At 42.0% G+C, this 17,530-nt stretch overlaps 1 protein-coding gene across 1 annotated transcript; it reads left to right on the plus strand.

Annotated features, from left to right (window-relative positions):
* Positions 1 to 10,504: 10,504 nt before the first annotated feature.
* On the plus strand, positions 10,505 to 10,825 carry LOC138885263 (uncharacterized mitochondrial protein AtMg00860-like). Its single transcript, XM_070166194.1, has one exon. The coding sequence runs from the start codon at positions 10,505 to 10,507 to the stop codon at positions 10,823 to 10,825; it is 321 nt and encodes a 106-aa protein (XP_070022295.1).
* Positions 10,826 to 17,530: the final 6,705 nt, after the last annotated feature.

Genomic DNA, 17,530 nt, shown 5'->3' on the forward strand with positions numbered 1-17,530 from the left:
CGGGTCAATATGGACATTGCCCGGATATGGCAGCATTGAGGCCAAGGTAGCTAGTGTATCAGCTAACTCATTATGGAATTGAGGAATATACCTGAATTCGACGAACTTGAACCATTTGCTAAGATCTTATACATGTTTCCTGTATGGGATGAGTTTGATATCTCGAGTTTTCCACTCGCCCTAATCTTGCTGGATAATCAAGTCAGAATCTCCCATGATTAACAATTCCTCCACATCCAGATCCACTGCCATATTCATGCCTATAATGCAAGCTTCATACTCACCGGTGTTATTGGTACAGAAGAACCAAAGCCGGGCTGTGGATGGATAGTGTTGACCGATGGGCGAGATCAAAATTGCTCCAATCCTGACACCTTTGCATTTACAGCTCCATCAAAGAACATTTTCCAAGAATTAGTGTCCTCTGGAATCACTTCAACTGAATTTACTTCCTCATCTGGGAAATAGGTGCTTAGAGGTTTATATTCATCATCGACCGGGTTTTCTGCTAGATGATTCGCTAAGGCTTGAGCGCTCATTTCCGTGCCAGTGATATAGACAATATCGAACTCAGTGAGCAGGATTTGCCATTTTGCTAACCTTCCTGTGGGCATTGGTTCTGGAATATTTACTTCAAAGGGTCCATTCTGGTTATGAGATATGTGGTGTAGGCCAAAAGATAATGTCTGAGCTTCTGGGTGACCCAAGTTAGGGCGCAACAAGTTCTTTCTAACAGAGTGCATTTGGATTCATAACTAGTGAACTTCTTGCTCAGGTAGTATATGGCTTGGTCTCTTCCCGGTCATGTCGTGTTGCCTCAACACACAGCCGAAAGAATTTTCCAAGACTATCAGGTACAAGAACAAAGGTCTCCCAAGCTTGGGTGGAACTAACACTGGCGGATTTGACAGATATTCTTTTATTTTATCAAAAGCTTCTTGACACTCATCTGTCTATTTGATTATCGCGTCTTTCTTTAGCAACTTAAATATGGGCTCACATGTGGTAGTAAGCTGAGCAATGAATCTGTTGATGTAATTCAACCTTCCTAGCAGACTCATGACCTCTTTTTTGATTCTCGGAGGTGGCAAATCCCGAATAGACTTTATCTTTGTTGGATCTTACTCGATACCCCTCCGACTAACTATAAATCCCAGAAGTTTCCCAGATAGAACTCTGAATACACATTTAGCTGGATTTAATTTCAAACTATACCTGTGCAGACGCTCAAAGAATTTCCTCAAATCTCGCACATGGTCTTCCTGCGATCTGGATTTAATGATCACATCATCCACATACACCTCAATTTCCTGGTGCATCATGTCATGTAAGATGGCAGTCATAGCTCTCATGTAGGTTGCCCCGACATTTTTCAGACCGAATGACATGACCCTATAATAGTAAGTGCCCCACGATGTGGTGAAAGTCGTCTTTTCTGCGTTTTCTTTATCCATCAGGACCTGGTGATACCCATCATAACAATCCACGAAAGATTGTATCTCATGTTTGGCACAGTTGTCAACGAGGGAAAATTATCCTTGGGGCTTGCTTTGTTCAAATCCCGATAATCGACACACACTCAGGTTTTCCCGTCTTTCTTCGGCACTGGAACCACATTAGCTAACCATGTGGTGTATCAGACCACTCGGATCACACGAGCTTTCAATTATTTGGTGACTTCTTCTTTGATCTTATCACTGATGTCTGTTTTAAACTTTCTCTACTTTTGTTGGATGGGTGGATAACCGGGATACGTTGGCAATTTATGTACCACCAAATCAACACTCAGCCCTGGTATATCATCATAGGACTATTCAAACACGTCTTTGAATTCAAATAAAAGTTGGATTAAAGCATATCTAGTTCTTTCATCGGCATGAATGCTTATCATGGTTTTCTAGACCTCTTTTGGACTGCGCAAATTAACTGGCTTAATTTCATTCAAGTTTGGCTTAGGCTTATTCTCAAATTGTTCCAGTTCTCGATTTATTTCCCTAAAAGCCTCATATTTATCATATTCTGGCTCTTGATTCATTATTTCACAATTAGACAACATTTAGGATTTGTGCATGAAGTTCATCAGCATGTCATGTTATTTAAGTTTGCATTATTAGAACTGAAAAGAAAAAGATAAGAAAAATAGCAAAATTAGAATAAAGAAAAGGAGACATCCATTGACGATGAAATATTAATTTCATTTCATTGAATTGAAGATATGAGGGTTTACATCAAAATCAAAGACAATAAAATAAAAATATTCGAGTTACACCCTGGAATAACTTGTAATGTAGACGAGATGGCAAGACTAGACTATCAGGGCTCCTGTCTGATAGGGAATGGGGTAGCTTTCCAATTCTAAAGCTTGGCATCTGGTCCCATGTACAGCACCTCGGCATTGCTCGTGCCTTCCCCAGGCTGGACCATGTGGGACTCGTATAACATTTGTTTCATGGCTTCAAAAATATCAGCAATCTCTTTAGCCGTGAAGGCCTCCTCTTCTTCTTCCGCATATTTGGGTTTGACAAATGATCGGGCGACATGTGGAATGGGCTGGGGAAGGACCCACCCATATTCTTTGCACTCATCAGCCTATTTTCTGTCAGCATTTGTAGCTTGGAAACCTGTGCCAAAGAACTTCTCATTGGCAGTCGAAGTGATGGGCTCTGTGATGCATTGTAGAGATACCCTGAGCCCCTTTCCAGGCTTGTACCCATGTCTAATCATTTTAGTGGCGACCATGACCGAGGCATTAGATAAGCAAGGTTGAGGGAGCGGGGCCCCTTCTTCGCATTGTCGGCGATCATAATTTTGAAGTCTTGGTAGACAATGTGCTCACTTCCTTCTCTAGCTTCGGGACATGAGGCTGAAGGGTCCCTGTAAATGGACTGTTCATCCTCCCCATGTACAACAATTTCTTGGTTTTCATACTCAAATTTGACCATTTGATGGAGAGTGGAGGGCGCAACTCCTGCATCATGAATCCATGGTCTTCCTAGGAGAAAATTATATGAGGTATCCATGTCCAGAACTTGGAAAGTCACTTCGAAATCCACGTGGCCAATGGTTAAAATCAAATCGATTTCCCCTATTGTGTCTCGCTTGACACCATCAAAAGCCCGCACAAAAAACATTGTTTGGTCGGATTCTTTCTGTTCCAATCTGTATCCTCTGGACCATTGAGAGAGGGCAAATGTCGACTCTAGAACCACCATCTAGCATGACTCTCTTTACATAATATCCCTCACATTTGACAGTCACATGAAGGGATTTGTTGTGGGCGGCTTCCTCTGGGGGCAAATCATCGCGAATGAAAGAAATCATATTGACCTCGAAGAATCGTTCAACCATTTTTTCTAGTTGTTCAACTGAAGTGTCAACTAAGACATATGCCTCATTCAATGTTTTTAGGAGTACCTTCTGATGTTCATTCAATCTCAACAACAGAGATAAAAGCGAGACCTGGGAATGAGTCTTTCAGGGTTGGTCAACTATTACATATTCCGAAGTTTTCATTTTTTGGAAAAACTCTTCTACTTCTTCAGCGGTCACAGGCTTCTTGGATGGAAACCATTCCTCCTTGTTTAGTTTTGATTTCTTTAACTCTTCTAGGTTGTGGTACTTCCCAGCTTGGTTCATTTCGTTCACCCCTCCCATAACCTCTTTCTCCTTGTTAGTAACTACTATTTTGTTGTAATTCCAGGGGACTGCGGTGGGGTTTCTCATAGGACTCTGTGGTGTGCGGCTGATAACCACGGGCTCAGTCAGCCTTGGTGGAAATACTGCCCCCCGCGCCATATAGGTCCCTTTTGGCACATACAACTTCGGCAGATTCAGCGTGGCTTTCCTTTGCTCGAATCTTTTGGGAGTCTTAAAAATGAGTTGTTCTTTTCTTGGGGCCTTAGGGACATAAAGAATCGTATTCTTAGCAGGTGCTGCCCCAGTTTTTGTTTCTACAACTTTTTCTATAGCTTGAGAAATTGGACTGATTTTCTTCTTAGTTTTGGTTTGTCTCACCGCCGCTTTAGATCTTGCTTTCGGATTGGCGATGACGATGATGCCTTTCAAGGCCTGATTAAATTCCTTGTCATCACAAATCATTCCAATGATTAGCCCATTATTGTGAGCCGGTAATGGATTGTTAGTCATATTAGGGACTTCCTCGTCCCTCAGCACCACTTGTTTTTGTTCTATCAAACTTTCAACTGCTCTCTTCAGGGTCCAATAATCCTATGTATCATGACCCTCGGCTCATAAATAGTAGGCACACCTGATATAGGGCCGGTATGATAGGGATTGAGGATTTTGCTAGCTTGGGGGTACAGGTTGCAATAGACCCATCTGGATTAGCTTCGGAAATAGGCTGGAGTAGGATTCACCGATAGGGGTGAAGTTATTTCTCCTAGGAGGCTCACAAGGGCGTGAATTATGTTGGTAGTTGTTTTGTGGCAGATGGGGATAATATGGAGCTTGGTGAGGATGGTTATTTATGGGAGGTGGAAATCGGACTTGGTTGTAGTGTTGCTATGGCCATGCATAGGGTTGGGCATTCATCACTGCATAATGAGGCGGTGCCACGGCATAGGCTGCATCTTGGTGGGGATAGTAGTGTTGCGGGGTTCTGGGCGTCATGTAGGAGTGATCATATGATCGACGGGGCCCTTTTGATCTTGAAGCCATCATGGCTCCTTCCTCCCTCTTCTTTCGATTGGCCAAACCCCCTGAGCCATTTTGGATGGCTTGGGAGGTGGCTCTCAAAGCAGATTGACTTAATATTCGGCCAGTTTTCAGACCATTTTCTACTATTTCTCCAATTTTTATTGCCTCTGCAAAAGGTTTGCCCGTGGCAGACATCACGTTTTGAAAATAATCGGCCTCTTGGGCCTGTAAGAAGACCGTAACCATTTCAGTCTCATCCATGGGAGGCTTTATTCTGGCAGCCTACTCATGCCATTAAATAGCATATTCACGTAAGCTCTCAGTCGTTTTCTTCTTCAAATTAGACAGGAAGTTCCTGTCCGGAGCTATGTCAACATTATACTGAAACTGTCTGACGAAATCACGGGCCAAATCATCCCATATGTGCCAGTGGGATATTTCCTGGTTCATATACCATTCTAAAGCGATTTCAGTTAGGCTTTCCCCAAACTAAGCCATCAATAATTCTTATTTTCCACCAGCGCCCTGATTAGTAGGGATTTGGACCGCTTATTTGCTCTCTTTTACTTGCATTTTAGCTAAAAAATGCTTAAAGGTATTCCCGGAAACTAATGAAATGTGCTTACTTGTAGGAATTTTGGGAAACAAACCAAAGAAGTCAAAATCAACTCATAAAGGAGTCAAAAGTGAACAAAAGCCAAAGCTGGGCAAAGAGGCTAGTAGTGCGGACCGCACAATTCTAGTGCGGCCGCAGAGTGAGATTAAGAGAGGAGGTTTTATACAGCTCAGACAGTGCGAACCGCACCAAAAATGTGCGGCCGCAGAAGGACAAGTGTGGCCGCAATCATTATTATGCAGTCCGCAAGATTGAAGAATCAGAGAGTTGATCAAAGTCCAAAAGCTGAAGAGTGCAGACCGCATCACTTTTGTGTGGCCGCATGATCCTAAGTGCAGCCACACCCACTTTTATATGGACTATAGAAGCCTGAAGATTTCAAGACCAATTTCCCAAGATTGCAGACCATACTAAAATTGTGCGGCCGCAAAAGCCCATTTTGCGATCCGCATCAAAATTATGACGCCGCATAACCTCCGTAGGGGCATTAATGTCAGATATTTTCAGCTTAGTATAAATACAATTTTGGGTCATTTTTAGGTTAAGTTCAGTTTGCAGAGGTGCACCTGAACCGTTTTCTTTACTTCTTTAAGAAATTTTGTACTAGATTGACTTATTAACACTAGATTTTCTTTGTTTAATCAATGATTATGCATTTTAATTTCTTCTTGTATTTCTTTATTTTCTATGAATAACTAAATTTTTAGCTAGGGTTGTGACCCAACCCTAGTGTAGGTACTTAATGAGTATTTAATTTTAGAGTTTGTTTGTGATTGGGTTAGTGATATTTAGCCTTGTGTATGCTTAATCTCTAGAATTAATAGTTGCAAACAATGATTCATGCCTAATTAACCTAATTTTTGCTTGAGAAAGAGAGACTAGGTTTAGGAAAACTTGGCTAACAAGGAATTGGGGTGAATTCAAGAAATTGATAGCCCCAATTAAAGGGTCGAATATAGAGATAGTAAGACCCGACTTGAGCATATATCACTTGATTTGTGTAAATACCCATTTGGACTTGAGAAAGCCAAATCGGGCAAAATCGCTCAAACTATCGAGAGGTATAGAGTAAGTAATTGCGTGTGATTGCTATGCCACTATCCCGATAAATCAAACGTGCCCTATAGTTTTCAGCCCGTTAGGTAACCACCTAGGTGGAAGTCACGACCCTAGATTCCTTTATCAATTGAAAAACAACTCAAAACCAATAATATTGTCCTTTAGTTTTATCTTTGCATTCAATAGAGTAAAGTAGAAGTAGTACACCAATCAACATTGTATAAGTACAATTAAAGCCAAAACTTGCAATCAACTTAGATATACACATAATCCCATATTCTAACTCCTTGTGGATTTGATCCCGATCTTTGTTGGGTTATTTTTGCATCAGTCGTCTCGCTACTTAATTGTGGTGTGGGTTTGACCGAGATCAATTTTTGGCGCCGTTGCCAGGGAGTTAAACAGATTTAACTATATATCTAGGTTTTTGTTTGTTTTGTCTTTCTTTCCTTTCGAGTTACTAATTTTGTGTTTGAATTGATTTTAGGTACGAAAAATGGCCCTCAACAACGATCCCATTGGAAATGTGCTATTGGGGGAGGAAGTGGATGATGATGTAATGGATGAGGTTCCTCTTGAACCTCAAGCTAATAGACGAGGTCGCCCACCTCATGATAATGTTCCCGTCCCTCCCCCACCTTCACCAAGAGCAACGCACTAGGTGTTGCCAAACGAGGGTTATGCAAGTGCTGTAGTCCCACCCCGCATTAGGGAGGGCAACTTCGAAATAACCAATGTGATGCTTACACTGCTTGAGCAGCAGGGTTTCTTCACTGGAGCTCCACACCAAAATGCCTACAAGTATCTCAAAGGGTTCGTCGATGCTTGTTAGGGGAGCAAGCAAACCAATGTCTCTCAGGATGCACTGAGGTTGAGGCTATTTCCCTTTTCTGGGAAAAACATTGGACTGGTTAGAGAGGTTGCCTAACCATTCCATCCACACTTGGGATGAGTTGGCAGAAAAGTTCATTTCCAAATTCTTTTCTCCGGGACATATGGCGACACTTCGGGATGAGATTTTTGCATTCAATCAAGAACCCAATGAGCCATTACACGAGATTTGGGAGAGATATCGTACCATGGTTAAAGAGTGTCCGAACAATTATATGACTGAGGCCATGATCCAACAGACCTTCTACTGGGGGATCACCACAACAAACCAATATGTGGTTAACCAACTCACCGGGGGGGAATTTCCTGAATATGCCATATGCTGAGGCTTTTGAAATACTTGATGAAATGGCGGATACCTCTTCGGCATGGCAAAGTAGAGCCAATGTACCACAAGGCGATCCTAATGTTATTCACCTACACAAGGAGATACATGACCACGGGCAATCTATTGCCGAGTTGACAACTACCATGAACCAATTGGCCAAGGCTCAGCTTCAACAAGTTCAAGGGCCAAAACATGTGAATGCAATGGAAGGCATGAATATGATGGTAAACAAGAGACGACAACAAGGTCAACAAATGCAAAATCGTCCGGAACAATTCATGCAAGATGATAGTGGTTATGATCAAGGTGATTCATTCAATGAGCAAGATGAAGAAATTCAATATGTCAACAATTACCAAGGTCAAAGAAACAATGCTCAAGGACAAAACCAACAACAATGGAGATCACGAGGGAACCAAGGTAATTGTAACAACCAAAACCACCAAGGCAATTGGAGTGGTGGTAATTTTAATCCAAGAAATTGGAATAATCAAGAAAATCAAGGCAATTGGGGTAATCAAGGCAATTGAAGTGGCAACAATCAAAGCAATTAGGAAGGAAATAATCAAGGAGGGTGGAACAACAACAACCGGGGGCCGGGTTTTCAAAGGCCTCCAATGTTCCAACAACCAAGCAATCCACCCCCCTATCCTTCTCAAGGCCAAAGCTCTTCTTCCAATGAGATGGGTAGAATTGAAAACATGTTTAAACAGATGATGGAGAAGAATGCCGACTCCGATGCTCAAATAGCCTCGGACAACACTTCTATTCGGAATTTGGAGGTTCAATTTGGCCAAATCTCACAAGCGTTGAACACTCGTCCTAAAGAGGCACTACCTAGTGATACGGTGGTGAACCCGAAGGGTGGGAATAATAAGGGACATGCTATGGCTGTGACTACTAGAAGTGGAAAAGGAGGAGATGCTACCACCTCAATCAAAGAAGGATTGTGGATGAAGATGTTGTGGTTCAAGAGGATGAAATCCCAAGCAATGTGGTTCAAGCTAATGAATAAGTGATAATTGATATAGATGAAAGCGTGGAGGAGATGCAAGAAGAAGTAAACCCATCTAGGGAACATGTGATTGACATGCCGGAACTGGTGGTGCCAAAGGCTAAGGCATCAATGCCAAGGCCTCCTCCTCTATACCCTCAAAGGCTTGCAAAGCAAAATAGCGAGAACTAATTCAAAAAGTTAATTGATATGATGAAAAGTTTGTCAATTAATGTGTCGTTGGTTGAGGCATTGGAACAAATGTCGGTATATGCAAAATTCATGAAGGATTTGGTAACCAAGAAAAGATCAATGAATTGTGAGACCATCAAGATGACTCATCAAGTGAGTGCTATTGTGCACTCAATGGCTACAAAGTTGGAAGATCCGGGCGCTTTCACAATCCCTTGCACTATTGGAAGCGCCGATTTTGCCAAAGCATTATGTGATCTCGGGGCAAGTATCAACTTGATGCCCTACTTGGTGTTTAAGATTTTGGGAATTGGGCAACCAAGACCCACGTCCATGAGGTTGCAAAGGGCGGATCGGACAATGAAGAGGCCTTTGGGTATTATTGATGATGTATTAGTTTGAGTTGACAAGTTTATCCTCTGAGCAGATTTTATGATCCTTGATTTTAAAGTGGACTATGAGGTGCCTATCATTTTGGGTAGAACTTTCCTTGCTACGGGGAAGGCTCTTGTTGATGTGGAGGCCGGTGAGCTCACTTTCCGAGTGGGTGACAAAAAGGTGGTCTTCTATGTGTGCAAATCAATGAGGCAACCGAATAGTAATGAAGTTTGTTCGTTTGTGGATTTGGTGACCGACGTGATAGTTGATGATGCTAGTGCAACAATGAATGTTGAGGACAAATTAGAAGCCGTTTTGCTCAACCTAGATGATGAGGAGGAGAATGATGGCTATGTGGAGTGTGTAAATGCATTGTAAGGCAAGGGGTCGTACACTTATGAGCCCCGAAATCTATCTTTGGATCTTGAAAATCTAAAGACTCCTCTAATAAATCCCTCAATCAAGGAACCTCTGACCTTGGAGTTAAAGCCATTACCCCCGCACCTCAGGTATAAATTGCTTGGCTGTTCTTCTACTCTACTAGTATCCTTTCTTCTTGCTTAACTAAAATACAGGTAGAGTCCATATTGGAGGTGCTACAAAGGAGGAAAAGAGCAATAGGATGTACTTTGGCGGATATTTGGGGCATAAGCCCCGCCTTTTGCATGCACAAGATTATTTTGGAGGAGGGAGCCAAACCCTCCGTTAAACATCAAAGAAGATTGAATGAAGCAGTGCAAGAGGTGGTCAAGAAGGAGATCATAAAGTGGTTGGATGCTGGGGTTGTGTACCCCATTTTGGATAGTTCATGGACTTCTCCCGTGCAATGTGTCCCAAAGAAAGGGGGCATGACTGTGGTAACAAATGACAAGAATGTATTGATCCCAACAAGAACTGTCACCGAGTGGAGAGTGTGTATGGACTATCGGAAGCTCAACAAAGTTACTCGGAAAGATCATATCTTGACCAAATGCTTGATAGGTTGTCCAGGCGTGCTTTTATTGCTTTTTCGATGGATACTCTGGTTATAACCAAATCCTTATTGTTCCCGAGGACCATGAGAAGACCACTTTCACTTGTCCCTATGGTACTTTCGCATTTTTGCGGATGCCTTTTGGGTTATGATGACTATTTTCACCGAAATGGTGGAGGACATTCTTGAGGTCTTCATGGATGATTTTTTTGTTGTTTGGAATTCGTTTAAAGATTGTTTGAACAATTTGGACAGGGTTTTGGCTAGATGTGAGGAGACTAATTTGGTGTTGAATTGGGAGAAGTGTTACTTCATGGTTGAGGAAGGCATTGTCCTCGACTACAAAATTTCAAAGCATGGTATTGAGGTTGATAAAGCCAAGATTGAGGTGATCTCCAAACTCCCTCCCCTACATCCATGAAGGGAGTGAGGAGCTTCTTGGATCATGCGGGTTTCTATCGCCGATTCATCAAGGATTTTTCCAAGGTGGTAAACCCATTGTGCAAACTTTTGGAAAAGGATGCCAGGTTCCATTTCAATGAAGATTGTATGAAGACATTCGAGTTGCTTAAGTTCAAGTTGGCTACTACTTCTATTATTACCGCACCGGATTGGAGCTTGCCTTTTGAGCTCATGTATGATGCTAGTGATATCGTGGTTGGAGCGGTGTTGGATCAAAGAATCACCAAAATCTTCCATCCTGTCTACTATGCTATCAAGACCATGAATGATGCCTAAGTCAACTACACAGTGACCGAAAAGGAGCTACTTGCTATTGTCTTTGCTATGGAGAAGTTCCGGCCATTTTTGATGGATACTAAGGTGATTGTTCACACCGACCATGCAGCTCTTCGATATTTGATGAGCGAGAAAGATTCTAAGGCAAAGTTGATGCGGTGGAAGCTTCTATTGCAAGAGTTTGATCTAGGGATTCAAGACCGCAAGGGTAGTGAAAACCAAGTAGCAGACAACTTGTCCCGATTGAAGGAGGATGGGAGGCCACATGACGACCTTGATATCAATGATTCATTTCCCGATGAGCAACTCCTATCCATTTCAATGACCGGGATGCCAGGTTTTCCAATTTAGCCAACTATCTTGTGAGCGGCATTGTCCCAAATGGTTTCTCTTCAAACCAAAGGAAAAAGCTCAAACGAGATTGCCTTGATTATTATTGGGATGAGCCGTATCTCTTTCGAATATGTACCGATGGTGTGATCTAGCGATTTGTGCCGGAGGAAGAACAAATGGGTATTCTTGAGGCTTGCCACTCTTCACCTTATGGTGGCCACCATGGTGGAGCAAGAACAGCGGCAAAAGTTTTGAGTTGTGGATTCTATTAGCCTACACTCTATAAGGATGCTAGCGATCTTGTCAAGTGTTGTGATGAATGCCAAAGGGCCGGTGGAATCTCTAAGAAGAATGAAATGCCTCTCACTACCATTTTAGAGGTAGACATCTTCGTCATGTAGGGGATTTATTTCATGGGTTCACTTTTTATCTCTTGTGGGAACACCTACATTCTAGTCGTGGTTGATTCTGTTTTCAAGTTGGTCGAGTCCGTTGCTTTGCCCAAAAATGAAGTGAGGAGTGTGGTGACATTCTTGAAGAAAAATATCTTTACAAGGTTTGGTACTCCGAGGATCGTTATTAGTGATGGGGGTTCGCATTTTTGCAACCGAGCTTTTGATACCTTACTCACAAAGTATGGTGTCACTCACAAAGTTTTGACCCCCTACCGTCCTCAAGAAAGAGGGCAAGTTTAAGTCTCCAACCAGGAGATAAAGAGTATTTTATCAAAGACCGTGAATGCCAACCGAACGGATTGGTCAAGAAAACTTGATGATGCACTTTGGGATTATAGGACGGACTAGAAGATGCCAATTGGGATGTTTCCATATCGATTGGTGTTTGGGAAGGCGTGCCATCTTCCAATAGAACTTGAGCATAAGGCCATGTGGGCTTTGAAAAACTTGAACCTTGAGTGGGATGTCGCAGCAAACCTAAGGGCGTCACATTTGAATGAGCTTGATGAATTACAGTATCATGCCTACACAAGTTCATTCCTTTACAAGTAGAAGATGAAGCACCTCCATGACAAGTATATCCACAACAAGGAGTTCAAAAAAGGTGATTTGGTGCTATTGTTCAATTCCCAACTGAGGATGTTTCCGGGCAAGTTGAAATCAAAATAGAGTGGGCCCTTTAAAGTAATAAATGTAACCCCCTTTGGTGCTCTAGATTTGAAAAATAAGAATGATGAGGTTTTTAGAGTCAATGGGCATCGGGTTAAACATTATCTTGGCAAGGTTGATGATGGCCACATTGTGGCGGTTCTCCATTTCTCGTGATTGGTAATTTGCATCGTGCCGCGATGTTAAATCATGCGCTTCTTGGTAGGCAACCCATGTCTTTTCTTTCTTTTATTTTCCTTCTTTTAGATAGGCTTGGTTTTGTACTAACCAATTTTGAAGTGTATGCAGGAATGTGTGTGCATTGCAGGGACTGTGCATGAAAGATTTGGCTATGTGTCAAAATGCATGGTCTTTGAAGTTGGACTGTCAAAATTGTTTAAGGAATTGCGGCCGCACACATTTTGTGCGATCCGCATTGATGTTGCGACCACACTTATTTTTGTGTGGTCTGTAGCTAGTTATCTCAAAAGCAGGTAAGGAGTGCAGTCCACATCAAAATTATGCGGCCGCACTCAGGTTAAAAAAGGGGTCCCACGGGTAAAAGTATAAATAGGACCTCTCTTCCTGTTTACACTTTTCAAACTCCTGGGCCCTAAAGATTAAACTTGCACATTAAATATCCCCATTTGCACTCAAATTGTTCACTCAATTCATCACCTGCATCTTCATTATTGGTATGTTCAATTCCTCATTAGATTCTTTGTCTTTTATTTGTTTTTGTTCTTAGATTTAGGGTTAATTTCATGCTCAAAAATGTCAGAGTTTTGTTGTTTTTACTTAGAAATCATGTGGGTCGCTTTTTGTATGATAATTGGGGTTTGGGTGTTGTGGTAACGAGGTTTGAATGCTAAAACCATGTCACTTTGAGAGCAAAAATTGCATAAACTCGTACCAGTAAATTTTGAATTATGTGGCCGCACACATTTTGTGCGGTCCGCAGTGGAGTCTATGCGGCCGCACACATGTTTGTGATATCCACAATCCTCTGAGTTGTGAAAATTTGAGCTTGAATGGTGCAGATGCACTCATTATTGTGCGGTCCGCAATGGCCTTGTGCGGTCGCACTCATTTTTGTGCTATCCGTAATGATGGAACTTCAGAGACCCCAGTAGTCTGAACCTGGAGATTTGCGGCTGCACTCACTTTTGTGCGATCCGCAATGGGTATTTTGCAGCTACACTCATTTTTGTGCGGTATGCAATGGGCTGTATGCAGCCACACTCATTTTTGTGCGGTCTATACTACCCTTTTGAGACAATTTTACTGCAACTTTCCATCATGCTTATGTATACACTTTAAGCTTTAATTGTGACTGATTTCTAATTCTTATGTGCTGCAGATAATGGTTCGCTCATGTGGTAGAGGAGATACACCACAAGGGAGGGCAAAACCCTCCCGAGGCCGGGGTCGAGGCAAAAGCAATCTACCTCTAGCAATTCAAAAGGCTATCAGCAAGAAAGCAACCGCCAATAGAGCCCCTGACACTTCGGAGACCTGTGAGTATATCCCATCCGGGGAAGATTCTGAGAGTAACTCCATGCAAGCACAACTATAAGCCCAATCACAACAAAGACAACAATTCCCTAGGAGACTTCATTTGGTAGATAAGTCCTCATCAGCTGTCAGTCCATCAGAAGGTTCAGAAAAGGGTAGTCAAGATTATGAAACCTCTTCCTCACATGCTCCCCCAGCTCCGATAAATGTAGATGATGATGATGATGATGAAGATGATGATGTCCCAGATGATGGGAGAGGGGGAGACACTGCAGTGGCAAGGTTAGAGAGGTTAAGGTGACAAGAGATTTGGGAGGACCGCTTTGTCGGTACAAATGCCTTTGCGAAGTTTATGGAATTGTGTCCACATAGGTCGCTCACTCTTGAGCGACAATTCATAATGAAATACCTGAGCAAACACAACCCCAATGTCCGCAGGTAATTCCAAGAGCGGAAAGGTTGGAGCAAGTTCACCAACAAAGTTCTAGATGCAAATGAGTACCTGGTTAAGGAATTCTACGCAAATTTTGCTCACATCAAGTAGGGAACGAAGGTGACAAAAGTGCAAAATCTAAATATTTGCTTTGACTCATGTGCACTGAACACGTATTTGGGGTTTGAAAAAGTTGAGGTAGTGCAATATTTAGAAAAGCTAGCCATGGGTGATGCAACTCGTCTGTGGTTGGCTGAGATTCTGGCAATTCCAGGGTCAACTCCTCCATGGCTCACAACTGGAGTTCCAATTTTATCGGCTACCCTAAACTTTGAAGAAAAAAGGTGGCAAACGTTTGTGTGTAGATGCATTGACCCATGCCTCAATGAAAACATGCTTCCAATTCCCCGTGCAGTTCTGGTGGCCTCAATTGTGGTTGGGTACCCAATAAATATTGGTGCCATCATGTCCACCAACATCACTCTAGCTGTCCAGAAGGGTGAGAGATCCTATCTGTACCCAAACTTCCTCATCGAGTACTTCAAGTATCAGGGGGGGGGGAGTGCAATCATTATGATACAGATGTGAAGGACAAGAAGCCTTTCTCCTAGTACCACCTTCAGGGAGCTAACAATCCGAAGTTCAAGGGTAAAGCTACTACCTCCACTGGGCAATCTGAGGAGCCGACGGTAGTGGTTACTGATTCAGCTGCCGAGCCTTCTACAGCAGTCGGTACTTACACCAGGACAACTGCCATGCCACCATCTTCATCTACCAGACCTCCTACTTCTGCTAGACTTGCAGTACCATTGCCAGTGCAAGCTTCATCTACCTATCCTCATATTATACTGTGAGTCTCCTAGACATTGGCGAGTCTTAACAACTGGATGCAGGCAACCACTACAAAGTTGACTGATATATCCTGTGTTGTTGCAGCACAGTCCTCAGCCTCAGTATAGCCACAGGTACCTCCGTTAGTGGAGGAAGCACTGAAGAATATTCTAGAAAACCAGAAGTCTTTTATAGATACTCTAGTGGCCCATGGGAAGGCCATTGCAGACTTGACCAAGCAGGTCAGGAAGATGAAGAAGTCTCAAGCATCAAAGAGGTCCGTGGAGAAGTTGACAAAGGAGGCCGAGAAGATTGCATCTGCAAGGGATTTGCCATTGGATCTGCTCATGGAGTCAGCCCCACCACCAGCGTAGACAGTACCAGAGGCAGCAGCCGGCCAGTCTGAGGAGACGGTTGCCATTTCCCATATAGTTGAGGAGATGATCCGTATGCTCAGCAACCCAATTGACCCTTAGCCTGGTGATGATGAGATACAGCTTGAGGCAGAGGTTGCTGATGATCCTATACAGATAGAGACCACATAGGGATTTCTTTTAACTCTCTACCCTTTCCCTGTTCTTATTTTTGTTAAGCATTAGGGACAATGCTTGATTTTCATTTGGGGGGGTGGTCTATTTTGATAATTTGACATTTGGGCTGTAATAACTTTGATACTATTTTTATTTCATCTTTATTTTCCTTTGGTATGTATATATTTTATCCATTTAATCTAAATATTCATTCTACTTATGTATATATTCATTTGACTTGGGTTAGTATATTCTTTTATCTCGCTTTCTGTAGTTTATTTCATAACTTCTTTAGTTTGCTTTTCCTTAATAGTATTGCTTCTTATTTACTTTAGTAGGTTCTTTTTAATTTGCTAGCTTCTTTTTTACATTTTGAGTGGACAATAAGTCTTTGGTTTTCTTAATGCTACGGTTCTTTCCAAAGATGAATTTTTGTGTGAATCGGGTGGCTTTTCCCAATGATGGATGGCGTGACAATCTTCTTAAGGGATTGAGTCCATTTTCTTTTATGTTTTGGTAAATATAGAAGTAATGAATAAAATGGGTTTCAAGCATGTTTCACTTGGTACCAACACATTTACCTATGATCGTATAGTTAAAAACAAGTTTTTGGCAGAAAATAGCTCTAGTTGTGACTCTTTTGACTCTTGTGTTGACTTAAGTAATCATCGAGTGGTTCAAATCGAGCCATTTGTGATTTTCAATCTTAGTTATGGTTGTTGTTGGCCCTCAACTCTATTCTCTTTAGCAATCCAGAAGCGTGAGAGGTAAGATGTTTAGTTGCAAGTGCAAGTGCCTGTGCTAATGGTCTAGAACTTGCCCCGAATGTTTGTCTAGGAAAAATTCTAAGTGTATCTTGGATTGAGAAATGATCGTAGGCTCTCCTTGATCTGATTTGGAATTTGAAACCTTCCATGGCCTACCAATGTGATATCCCTAGTCAACCCCTTTGAGTCGAAGCTCTTTTTCTTTCAATAACCACGTTACAAGCCCTTATCCATTTTGTAATGACCCTCTCTTGGCACCCGATCCTTTCTTAGCATTCTTTAGAAACAATTGGAAAAAACATAAGTTTGGGGGAGAGAAGAGGAGTTTAAAAGTGATGAAAGGTAAAAAGAAGAGAAATAAATGAAGAAAAGGGAAGGCAAAGAAAATAAAGAAAGAACAAAAAGAAAAATGCCAAAAAGAAAGTGAATAAAGTGAAGAGTTGAAGGGAATCCAAAAGAAAATAAGGAGGAAAAGCTGAAGTAAATAGAAAAGAAGAAAAATGAATATCATGATCAATAAAGAGTGATGTTACGTCTTTCTAGTTCCCCCGAGGAAGAAGAAAATGACTCAAAGAGCCGAGAAAGTATGAGCCGAAAAGAGAAAATGGAATGCTTAAGGAAAGATGAAACCATTCTATTCCAACAAATCCTGCCTTGATCCAAAAGTCTTCATTACATCCCGCAAAAGCGCTACATGATTTCAAGTTGAGTAAGCTTACATTAGTGGTGATTTACATGAGAGGCAAGCTTATGGTACTTAAAGCCGAACTTGTGACGTTCTTTTGAAAGAGATAAGCAAACTTTTCACAATCCATGCTTCGAGTGTTACATTCTAAAGTGAGATTTGATAATGGAGAGTATAGGAGAAGGAGTCTGGGATCCACAATGACCTACATGAAAGAGCGAGCTTCGTTGGTGAATAGAGTCAACCTTGATGCTCTAGAGTCACACTAGAACTATGGTACTTGAAAAGTCATATCATGGGTTGTTGATAATTCATATGTGTTGTGGGTAATTGTTGGTCCCAATTGATGTGTGTCTAATTCACCTTATGCCAGCTGAAATATCCTTTTTTCTAGTAGAGGTGGGAATTGCCTTATTTGCTTGAGGACAAGCAAAAGCTTAAGTTTGGGGGAGTTAATAAGTAGGGATTTTGACCGCTTATTTGCTCTCTTTTACTTGCGTTTTAGCTC

The sequence above is a fragment of the Nicotiana sylvestris genome, chromosome 2 (genome assembly GCF_000393655.2).
Source record: "Nicotiana sylvestris chromosome 2, ASM39365v2, whole genome shotgun sequence".
NCBI lineage: Eukaryota > Viridiplantae > Streptophyta > Magnoliopsida > Solanales > Solanaceae > Nicotiana > Nicotiana sylvestris.